Below are 11312 nucleotides of genomic sequence, written 5' to 3' on the forward strand. Positions count from 1 at the left end.
CACCTAGGATGGAAGATTCACTAATCTGTGTGTCGGGACGCTATGCAAGTTCGAGTTGCTTCATTTCGAGCATGTCGCTCTTGGAGTCACATTTCAGTGGCGGAATTATGTTATCTCTACAGTAATGCTGAATATGTTTTAACGTTTTGTGCTCAATTCTACTACTTTCGTTCCACTAATTTATTAGTTAATCAATTACATCTTGTTTTATAATTAAGAAACAAACACATAATTAGTTATTCGGAATGTAGAACAAAATATTCAACATTCTTTTTTCAAGAAAATATCCCATAGATAATTATAATGAAATGGCTTAAGTTCCAAGTTTAATCTTGTATTAATATCGAAAAATGTATTTCTAAATTTCTAAATAATGATGGATTTATAGTATTATAAAAATTACTAGATAAAGTTAATGATTTTAACACATGTATTGCCAAGAGTAAAGAATTGTGTCACTACTATTTGAAGTTACTCAAGAATGAAAGGAGAAAGTCCTATATTCCTTACTTTTACGTTTCTCTCGACAAACTCAAACAATCAAAAACTTTGGTCTGAATCTATTAGTAAAAAAAAAAAAAAAAAAAAGAGTCTTAGGCTTCTTTTTGGGGTATTGGTATTTTAAACAGCAAACAATAGAGGATAGTCTAAGACATTAATCACACTAGGGGAATGTAGTTTAATACATGTTCCATAATCCAGTCGACCTAACACAACATTGGTAGGACAATTTCCTAACACAAGCACTGCCACAAAACACAAAATCATGTGGCCTCGTTGTTGCCCTGGAACTGAATCAAGTCTTTGTTAGACGTGCAATCTAAGACCAACCAATTCATTAAAACAAGACTTACAAGATTCCACATTGCCTGTGCCATTGCGTCTCTTGTCATGGACCGCTCACTCGTTGCCTCAATTGTATCAACAAATTCCTGCCCAATTGGCTCCTCCGCATTGCCACCAGCTTCATCCCACCTGTCTATCAGTTCGTCCAGTGGATCCACCAGTATCACAGTACAGATGTAGTTGTGCAAGAGGAAACACGCCATCATCAACCTTATCTGCACCTTGATAGAGTAGTACGATGCACTACGCAAAATGTCCCACCGCATTTTAAGGACGGAGAATGCTCGTTCTATGACATTACGTGCCTTTGTGTGCCACATATTGAACATCATGATAGGATTTTCAGGTGTATGTGATGCACTTTTTATTAGCACTAAAAATACCTGCAAGTATACATGGTAGATCTAGTATAGCTAAAGGTCAGTACCGGGATATCGAACAAGGGGAATATAATTGCAACTGACTATCATGTACTAAGCGTCATATATTATTTATAGAAACAAGAGATTTAGTTTAACTAAGCAAAACAAATAAAATAAAGCAAGTAAATTAGGCAAATAGGAGAATTCCAAGAATAGTGGTTTCACAATTATGGTTATACAAATTCCAACTACAACACCCTAGCACAGTTCATACTTCGATAGAACGAGTCACATAAGTTTTGCCCGTGCGGCACAAGCGTAGATTACTAACACTAGGGTTGTCAATCCTAGATCCATAACTCCTAAAAGCTCCTAATACCCTTATAAAGTTTTCACTCTCAATTAACAGTGCCGTTTTAAGGGAAGCTAATGTAGTGTCTACTGAATGGATCTAACTCTCCAACCTCCTCTCACAATTATGTAGCAAGTTATATTAAATCATCACCGAATGTGTCACTCAAACGTGAAGTATTGTAGAACAACTTAGGGAAGAAACAAAGTAAGAAAAAAACGGATATTAAATAGCAAAACGGAATTTTATAAACCAATAAAAGTTACTAACACATCCAAAGAAATCTTATTGTTTAGCTACTTATAGATATATAGCAAAAACTACAAATTAAAGTACAAAACATAAAGAAAAAGCAAACAAAACCCAAGAATGAATTGTTGTACAATCTTTAGTCTTCTCTTGCCTTGCTCCAATCTCCAAGAATGGTGATGGAATGATGGATGGAGAAATTAAGGTTGGAGAATGGAGGGGGGAAGCCATGAGGCTCCCCTTTTGGGGCTATGGAAGGGTGAATATTATAAATTAGGTTATGGGGTACATATAGGCTTAAAAATGATTTGAATTTGGTAAAACGTTTCATCCAAGCAATAGTAAAGATGAAATTTTCGTGCCCCATAGTAGAAGGAAAAGATTTAGCTTCACAAGGTAATGTCTTCTTTCCTTCTTTAAATTTCTGCCTAAACTGCTGCATTTGACAGCTTTGCATGATGGTAGAATGACCATAACTTTCTCCACATAACTCCAATCGAGATGATCTTGGTACCAACGCGAAGCTCTTTCAAAGACGAAGAGAATTATATGTATAACACCCTGATCGGACTTCAGCATAGCCGGAAAATTGAGTTTGAACACAGGTCGTCGTGCGCAGCGTTTTCCCAGCGGGTGCTGGAGAGAGTCAGAGAGTTCTGGAGTGATTTTCAGTGACCGCTGGCGCACGCCAGCGGTCCGCTGGTTGCCTTTTGCTCCACCTTCCGAACTTTGACATTTTTATGCCCTTTTTTAAGCTCTATTTTGCACATTTATCACAAAACACGTCAAAATACCAAAATGGATAAAATATGCAAATAATGGACATTTAATGCAACTTTGACACTCAAAACGGACCACAAAATGACCTTAAAATAGTGCAAAATCTGAGCATATCAGTATGCGCAACAGGGCCCCACTTCTTCAAGTGGTAACGTATTCCTCTATATGGTGTAAGAAATTCGGTGTTGTTGGCGTACCCGTTATCGCATAGGTAGTAATTACTTGTTGTGCACAATGGAATAGTTAAGTTTAAGTTGTCCATTTGTGGTGAGTAATTGCAAAATTTGTATTAAAAAACAAAATAAGGACATTCGTACTAATGGGCACTTTCAGCCCATGTGGGCGAGTGACAGAGACACGTAGAACACAGGCATCACCAGCAAAACCCTCCCAACTAGGCAACACGTACGTGAAACGCATGTACCGATCACATGCAGCTAGGGTGTTTGTTGAGATTTGCCCCTTGCGTGTCCGGTAACGAGGTTTATCTCCAGTTGGTACTAACACATTGATGTATGTACCATCTAAGGCACCTAGACAATCATGTACAAAAAGTAATCTCTTTTGCTTAAATAATATGTGTACTAGTAATTATAAAGACCTTGGTGGCGTACCTTGAACCATTTCCACCTGTAGTCAACGCAGTCATCCTTGATGGGCTCCTGCTTCGCAATGAATCGTGACTGCATCCGTAATATAGCCTTCAGAACTTTATGCACATATACGGAAACCGTATGCCATGATCGCTGAAAATTGAATCTAACAATCCTGTTTTTCTTATGATGTGCTAAAACTCCCAAGAAGATTGCAACTTGTTCTTCAATGCATACAAACTGTTTGTCTAACAGGAAACCTAACTCTCTTAACATCCTACGTAGTTTTCTGAATGCATTTCGGTCCATTCTTAGGTTCACAAGGCAATCAATATCAGTTGTACCTACTAGTCGCTCCATATGACTCTCCTGTGCTGGAACTCTATTAAGTATGCTGTATGGACGAACAATCTGAGACCGTTTCCTCTTCTTTGATTGGGCTAATTGGCAGAAAATGAGGTACAATATACAAATTCTCGATACGAAGTAGTTTCGTAGTATGTCCTCTAACAAACTCACAACTGACTCTTGTATGAACTGACCTACAGGCATCTGTGTGGACAAGATAACAAAAGGTTTTCAATACGTAAAGACCAGGAGAACAAAATAAGAGCTTCATATTCCACAATCACACTCGATTTTCAATGTATAGTGTGAAAATCCAACCAACTCACTTCAACCATATGCGTTAATATAGATCTATAAGTTATGTACCTCGAAAGGATTGATTGCATAACTTAATCAGCAGGAGCTATTCATATAAATTGCACAACAAGGATCCGGATATACAAAACAGAAACTGAATTGTACCAACTTTTTATTGTATGACTTAATAAGAATAAGAATTCAATCTGAATAAATGTCGTTTTCTGCAATTTGTAGTGAATGTTTTGACCGAACAACAAGGGAATATCTTGAAGAAATTTCATATGAATTTGAATAGATCGACGATGAACCACATCCGTATTTTAATTTTGGCCACTCGCAAAATCAGCAAACCCTAGCCAAGAACACACGGAGCTGGTGTAATAATAAGACATGGGCAAAACTCAGGTAGAGATGTGATAGAATAGTGATTACCTCGTGGGAGACTGGATTTCGACGACCGGAGCGAGGTTGTTGAACGTTTTGAATCCTGTTACGATTTTTCTTCGCAACTTCCCTGTCTTAGCTCGCATACTCGATCTCAACGATAAAACGCAGCCTCAACCCGTGAATGATCAAAAGAAAGAACGTTTTATTGAATCAACAACAAGATTACACGATAAGAAGGAATGAACGAAGAAGAACTCTCGGTCCACGACCTAAGCTCCGAAGCTCACAGCTTAACACTACACAATCAACGACAAATCCAAAATAAGAGCAGCAACTACACTTTTATACTCATCATCTTAGCTCGCCTCTCTTCCCGCTTTAGTTGTCTTCCACATGCCTCGCTCTCATTGGTCCATAACACGTCATTGCCTCGCTCTCATTGGCCGGCCATTACCTCTTACTAATGCCACGTCACAACTTAACACAATTGCAGCATGCATGTTGTGCGTGCCTAAGTTGCATGCATGTGGATCACTTTATTATAATCATGCATGCAACAATACCCCCCTCTTAGGGTTCCTTGTCCACAAGGAACCACGAGAACCTTTGCCATAATCCCGTCGGCAACTCCCACGAAGCGTCGGCCGGCGATCTTCCTTCTACAATTTGTGATCGTAACAATCCCTCCCCCTTAAGATTCCTTGTCCACAAGGAATCATGGAGCCAAGCTTCTCGTGCTTTACCTTCCCATACCTTCAATTTTACACTTGGCTTAGGAATCTCCGAACCAAGCCTCTCATGTTTCATCTTTACAGTTGGCTTAGGAATCTCGTACTGGATGGCTACACCACGTTTGAGGATGGCATTATCCCGGAGAAGAACCTCGATATGTTCCTTCAGCATCAAATTTTCCTTATAAGAGTTTTGAGCTGCCTCAGCACAGGCCCGAGGGCTGATAGATTTCTCCAAACTCTCCAGTATGCTGGCTGCTCGGAATCTTGCATCATCTATACTAGTAGCACTCATCATCTCCCTCACAAATAAATCCACCCATTCTGCACCATCTGCCGGCAGATTGTTTTGAGTTTGAGGCTCCTGCAAAGGAACTGAATCCCCACTGGTTTGTGATGCAACTTTTTCCATGGTTGCATTTTCTTCAGTTGTGTCAATCTTCTCATTCACATGTCCACGACAAAACTCATGAAGTTTCTTTATAGCCAAATCCAAGTCATTGACAGACTCTTCCAGAGCTTTCTCTAAAAGCTGGATTTCCAGTTCAGGAAACAAATCCTTGAGCTGATCAACCGAACTAGTGTGTACCGGCGGAGAGTACGTGAACCGAACCGGCGACGTGGAAGAAGAACATCGGAGCTTCTTGTAAGCTGGCAGCGATGCAGCGGCCGGTGAAGACGCCCCGGCGTCGATGTCCTCGAAGTAGGACCTCTTGCCACACACGATCGCTGACATTTTAATCTCTTCTTCTTCCTCTTCTTCATAGCCAACTATACTAGCAAACTTCATAATCTTCATCTTCACCATAGGTTTAGGAAATCGAATTGACAGCCTCATCAAATTTGTCACCACCTTCAAGGCGACAGCAAGCTCTCTCAGTGAGGCATTTCGTCGAGCAATTGGCAGGCGTTCAGTTTCCTTAAATTCCTTTGCTTGTGAACAAGTTCTGTAACATGAAAATGCAACAATGTGTTGCACATATTCAATTCCATTCATGGTTCCATGATCTAACCTCTCAACAGCCCTTGCATCAACACCAAATCTCAGCTCAAAATGAACAATGGGCCTCGGTTGCCACATCGCTGCACTCTCCACCTCAATATCAAATTGTTTCCCCATCTTACCACCAATCACTTCATCATGTTGAGTATCACTCCTCAAAAATTCAATATCCTCAATTTCCGTCGACACTCTTATGCAATCCTCCACTCCGATCTTCAAATCTATATCCATTTCTTCATAACTCTCACTGCTATGTTGCTCCATTAGATCTTCATCAGCAATTGCTCGATCAACATCAATTGATTTGTGAAAATCCCGATCGTCGACGAATTTAGGAAGCTCCAATTGTGATTTGCAATTGCCGGAACTCGCATCCGTTGTCTCCATCGATCGACCTTGGCTCGAGATGCTTAGATCTAGAATTGCTTTCTTCAATGCATCGAAATCAGCCTTTTGTTCTCGCTTGATTTTGCAGAATGATGCTTCCATCCTGTCCTTAATCCTCTCCCATACACTCTCCCATTCCAACTCTATCTCCTCCTCCTCCGTCAATCGCGTCGCCGACGTCATTTTCCGAGGAACGTTGGCTCTAGATACCATTTGTTACGATTTTTCTTCGCAACTTCCCTGTCTTAGCTCGCATACTCGATCTCAACGATAAAACGCAGCCTCAACCCGTGAATGATCAAAAGAAAGAACGTTTTATTGAATCAACAACAAGATTACACGATAAGAAGGAATGAACGAAGAAGAACTCTCGGTCCACGACCTAAGCTCCGAAGCTCACAGCTTAACACTACACAATCAACGACAAATCCAAAATAAGAGCAGCAACTACACTTTTATACTCATCATCTTAGCTCGCCTCTCTTCCCGCTTTAGTTGTCTTCCACATGCCTCGCTCTCATTGGTCCATAACACGTCATTGCCTCGCTCTCATTGGCCGGCCATTACCTCTTACTAATGCCACGTCACAACTTAACACAATTGCAGCATGCATGTTGTGCGTGCCTAAGTTGCATGCATGTGGATCACTTTATTATAATCATGCATGCAACAAATCCTTTTAGGTCGGGGAATTGATTTCGAAAATGTTGTAGAGAGATGATTTCAGAAAACTTGAAAATAGGATAATGAAGTTCAAAATTTGAGAGTCCTTGGGGGGGCAAATAAGTAATTCCATTAGCAAAGAGTAAATGCTGGAGGCGGAGCTGTATATATCGGTATCAATTCAGAAGTTACATTAACTGCGTTCTGCAACATTTTTAAGGCGGGCCGGCGCACGTTCCTTGGGCTTGTGCGAAACGCTAAATTGGAGACCAAACACTGGACTTGCCTAGATAAAAACCCCTAACTCCTCATATCAGACAAACCAAACACGCTCTTAGTGTAATTAAGTTAGTACTATTTAAATTGTAATGAGAGATTATTTAATAAATGTACACTTGATGAACTATAGTATACTCCCTCCGTCTCCAATGAGTATGAACTATTTTTCTTTTTAGTCTGTCCTTTAAAAGTATGAACTTTCTAGTTGTGGAAAATCAAACAGCATATTACTCCTACACATCATTTTATTTACAACTTATACCATTACCATTAACAACATATATCATTATAATAATGTGGATCTCACTCTCCACTTATATTATTTACACTACCCTTTCTCTCTCTCTTACTTTTCCACTTATTTATTAAAACCCGTGCGGAACCCGTTGTTCATACTATTTGAGGACGGGTGAAGTATTAATTAAATATCATAATTATTACCTAATGTATAAATAGTGTAAGCAGTTTGGGACGAGCCGAAACAGAAAAATAATAATAATAATAATAATAATAATAATAATAATAATAATAATAATAATAATAATAATAATAATAATAATAATAATAATAATAATCTCTTCGCCCCACACCCACTTTCCCTTTTGATTTATGCCAACTAAGATGATTTATTACTAAAAATAGAAACATTTTTATCTTTTTAATCCATTTCCCTTACTGTATTCTCTCTACCAACACACAAAATTCAATTTTAATAAATTAAGAGTAAAGGCCAAAAGTGGTACTAAACATATAGTGATTTTATAATTTTGGTCCAGAACATTACCATTTAGATTATTGAGTCCCGAACAAATGAAAATGGACCAAATTTGGTCAATTTTTAACGGAATCGTTTATTTTTAACAGTCAACACTAATTAAATGGCATTTGACTAGATTAATATTTCTAATTAATATATTTAATATTTTGTACTCCCTCCGTCCTAGATAATGTCTCATTTTTCTATTTCGGTCCGTCTCATAATTTGTCTCATTTCACTGTAGTGGACCTCATATTCCACTAACTCATTCATGCTCACATTTAATTATAAAACTAATATATAAAAGTAGGACCCACATTTCACTTACTTTTCATTACATTCTTAAACCCGTGCCCGGTCAAAGTGAGACGAATTATCTAGGACTGAGGGAGTAAATAATAATTCTAGTTTTTTTGAAAGTCACACTTCATCTTCTTCTTTCATTTCTTAGAAGTGAACTTCACAGCAATCCAAACACCAGTAACAGTTCAAATAACCACAAACAATTAATTTCTCCACTCTCCCTCGGAATTATAACCGGAACCTCCGTAGCCGCCACAACTGCCGCTGCCATAACCACCACCGCGCTCACGACGACGATATCCACTGCCAGTCTGCCACCGTCTCCTCCAGAACCGTCACCGCCCTCCATAGCCACCACTGCCGCTGCCGCCTCCATAGCCTCCGCCATCACGACGAGGGCCACGGAAACCGCCGTCGCCTCTGCAACTGCTGTCGCGAAACTGAGCCTTGTTGACGGTGATGCTGCGGCCGTTCAACCCCTCAACCGCATCCCTCATCGATTACAATGTCACGAATCTGAAACCCCTCGATCTCCCGGAGATAAGAGAGGAAAGAGTGTTGAATTAACTCTAAAAACCTTATTCAGTAAACCTCAATTAGAAATACTAATCTAGTCAAAATAAACCCTAAAGAAACCGTAGCAGCAACATCTACATCTGCAAAATCTTAATCTTCGATAATCATCTCTTCTTAGTAGGAAAAGATGTCGGTGGGAGAGATCGCTTGCACCTATGCTGCTTTGGTCCTCCACGACGATGGAATCCCCATCACGGCGGAGAAAATTTCGACTGCTGAAGGCTGCGAATTTGTCTGTGTTGAGTCGTATTGGTGGTGGCGTCGTCACAATCGCTGCTCCAGCTGCTGGTGGCGCCGCTGCCGCTGAGAGAAGAAGAAGGACGAAAAGGTGTAATGTGACAACGGCATAGGCTTTGGCTTGTTTAATAAGTTTAGTTAAAGTTTGATTTATGATTTTTGTGTTAAACTTGTTTTATATTTTTTTGTATTAGAGTAGTTAATATGGTACTCTGAGTGTTACTGCATATATTATTGTGGTACTTGAATTTTGAGATAATCAAGAAAAAAAATATTAATAAAGTTAAATGGTATTTAATGTAACATATTTTTCTTTGGATTATGCGTATCAATTAGTACTAGTTTGTTGTATACATCTACATGATCGGGAAAGAGATACAGATAATGAAGAAAAGAAATTATCAAATCCTAAAATAAACTTGAATGTTTAGGATGTCAGTTTATAAATCAACTCCTAGCTAGTTCGATAAAACAAGTAGAGGCGTTTCATTTTGAGCACTCATTTTGAAAAAATGTTAATAAATAATTAAAATAGAAAAAATATAAAATAAGAGAAAAAATAATATAAAGAAGACTCTTAACTATATTATTCTCTTTTTTTACTTTACTTTTTTTACACTTTAGCTATTTATTATAATTTTTTCAAAACGAGTGCTCAAAATGAAACGCCTCTACTACAAAGGGCGGAGGGAGTAATAAATTTTCTTAAACATATGCTTTCAGTAGATAGCAATAAAGAATATATTTCGTGTTGATCCTTTCAGTGCTTTACCACACCAGTGTTACTAATCTCTTCTTAGGTAAGAAAGAATTATCACAAACACTGCAATCATACCAATAAGTAGCCAAGACCTATCTAAGTTGTGAATTCGTTTTTCTTCTTACTAGATCCGGTCAAGTCCCCTACCGGAGAACCCATGAGAAAACATCAGATTCCCCAACTTTAACCTTATTAGTAAGAAGCAATAGACTCGTTTATTTATATTTCAATAAATAAACCATTATATTATATTATTTATTCTCATAATTAGGTAAACAAGTGGACGTGGGGTTTCTTGTATATATGCACAAGCTGACTGTACAAAGACATGTACGCTCGAATCATCTTTTAGTAAGCTAAAATATTTCTTGGGAAAAGAAGTACTGAGGTCAGAAGGATTTTCTTGAGACAAAAGAAGTATACTCTAGACAGGGTTGTTGGATTGCAAGCAAGCAGATACTCCTATGTTAGTCAACCACAGCCTGCAGATTACTGATGGAGCTGAATTAGCAAACCAAGACAAGTACCAACGACTACTAGTTGGAAAGTTGATATATTTCTCCCACACTAGACCCGACATTGCCTATACTGTGGGAGTTGTGAGTCATTCATGCACCGACTGCAAAAGGACCGCTACGAAGCTGCGTTGAGAATAGTGAAATATCATATCTGAAGGGAACGATTGGACATGGAGTAATGTTCAAAAAGAATGATCACATAGGAATCTATGGGTACACTGATGCAGATTGGACAAGCAATACAGTCGACCGGAAATCTACGGCAGGCTATTTTTTGGTGACTTGGAGAAGCAAGAAACATAAAGTAGTAGCATTATCAAGCGCAAAAGCAGAATTCAGATGAATCAAAAGTGGTTTGATGGAGATACTGTGTCTGAGAAGACTAATGAGGGAAATTGGAATCACTCAAGAAAAAAGTAAACTCCTTTGTGATAACAAGGTGGCTATCAGCATATCTAAGAATGCAGTACAACACGACAGAACCAAACATGTTGAGGTGGACATACACTTTATCAAAGAAAACATCGAGAATGGAGCTATAGAACACCAAGACAGTTAATCCAAGAAGCTTTACAAGTGCATTGTGCAAGTTGAGTTTTGGGGCCTTACCACTCAACTTGAGGGAGGGTCTTATTTAATTAGACTTGGTGCCCAAGAGACTTGGATCCCTGTCTTTGTTTCTATCTAATCGCATCCCATTCTGTTCTGCGAGATTTGAAAATGACCGTCAATACCTCGGTGTAGGTCCTGGACTTGAGACTTAGTGCCCAAGAATACTTGGATTCTATATCACCAAAAATTAAATCTCTCCATTCCCTTTTCCTGTCTTATTTTCTATACCATGCGTGCTACACCATTCAAGAATTACTTGTCCTTGTCCA

The 11312-nt window shown here is 38.8% G+C and overlaps 2 protein-coding genes across 4 annotated transcripts; both read right to left on the reverse strand.

Moving 5' to 3' along the window:
• Positions 1-482: 482 nt before the first annotated feature.
• LOC121774718 lies at positions 483-7168 on the reverse strand. 3 transcript variants are annotated; one of them, XM_042171590.1, is made up of 5 exons: positions 7015-7166; positions 4263-4317; positions 3204-3734; positions 855-1250; positions 483-791 (listed from the first exon to the last, which is right to left on the reverse strand). In XM_042171590.1, exons 3-5 carry the CDS (start codon positions 3732-3734, stop codon positions 765-767), a joined length of 954 nt encoding a protein of 317 aa, XP_042027524.1. In that variant the 5' UTR covers positions 4263-4317; positions 7015-7166; the 3' UTR covers positions 483-764. The 3 variants fall into 3 exon arrangements, with proteins under 3 accessions (XP_042027524.1, XP_042027523.1, XP_042027522.1); XM_042171589.1 differs by having other exon boundaries at positions 483-1229; positions 7015-7168; XM_042171588.1 differs by having other exon boundaries at positions 483-1250; positions 7015-7167.
• LOC121774717 lies at positions 4400-7005 on the reverse strand. The gene has a single exon (XM_042171587.1). The coding sequence runs from the start codon at positions 6549-6551 to the stop codon at positions 4788-4790; it is 1764 nt and encodes a 587-aa protein (XP_042027521.1). The 5' UTR covers positions 6552-7005; the 3' UTR covers positions 4400-4787.
• Positions 7169-11312: the final 4144 nt, after the last annotated feature.

This window comes from Salvia splendens, chromosome 17 (genome assembly GCF_004379255.2).
Source record: "Salvia splendens isolate huo1 chromosome 17, SspV2, whole genome shotgun sequence".
Classification (NCBI taxonomy): domain Eukaryota; kingdom Viridiplantae; phylum Streptophyta; class Magnoliopsida; order Lamiales; family Lamiaceae; genus Salvia; species Salvia splendens.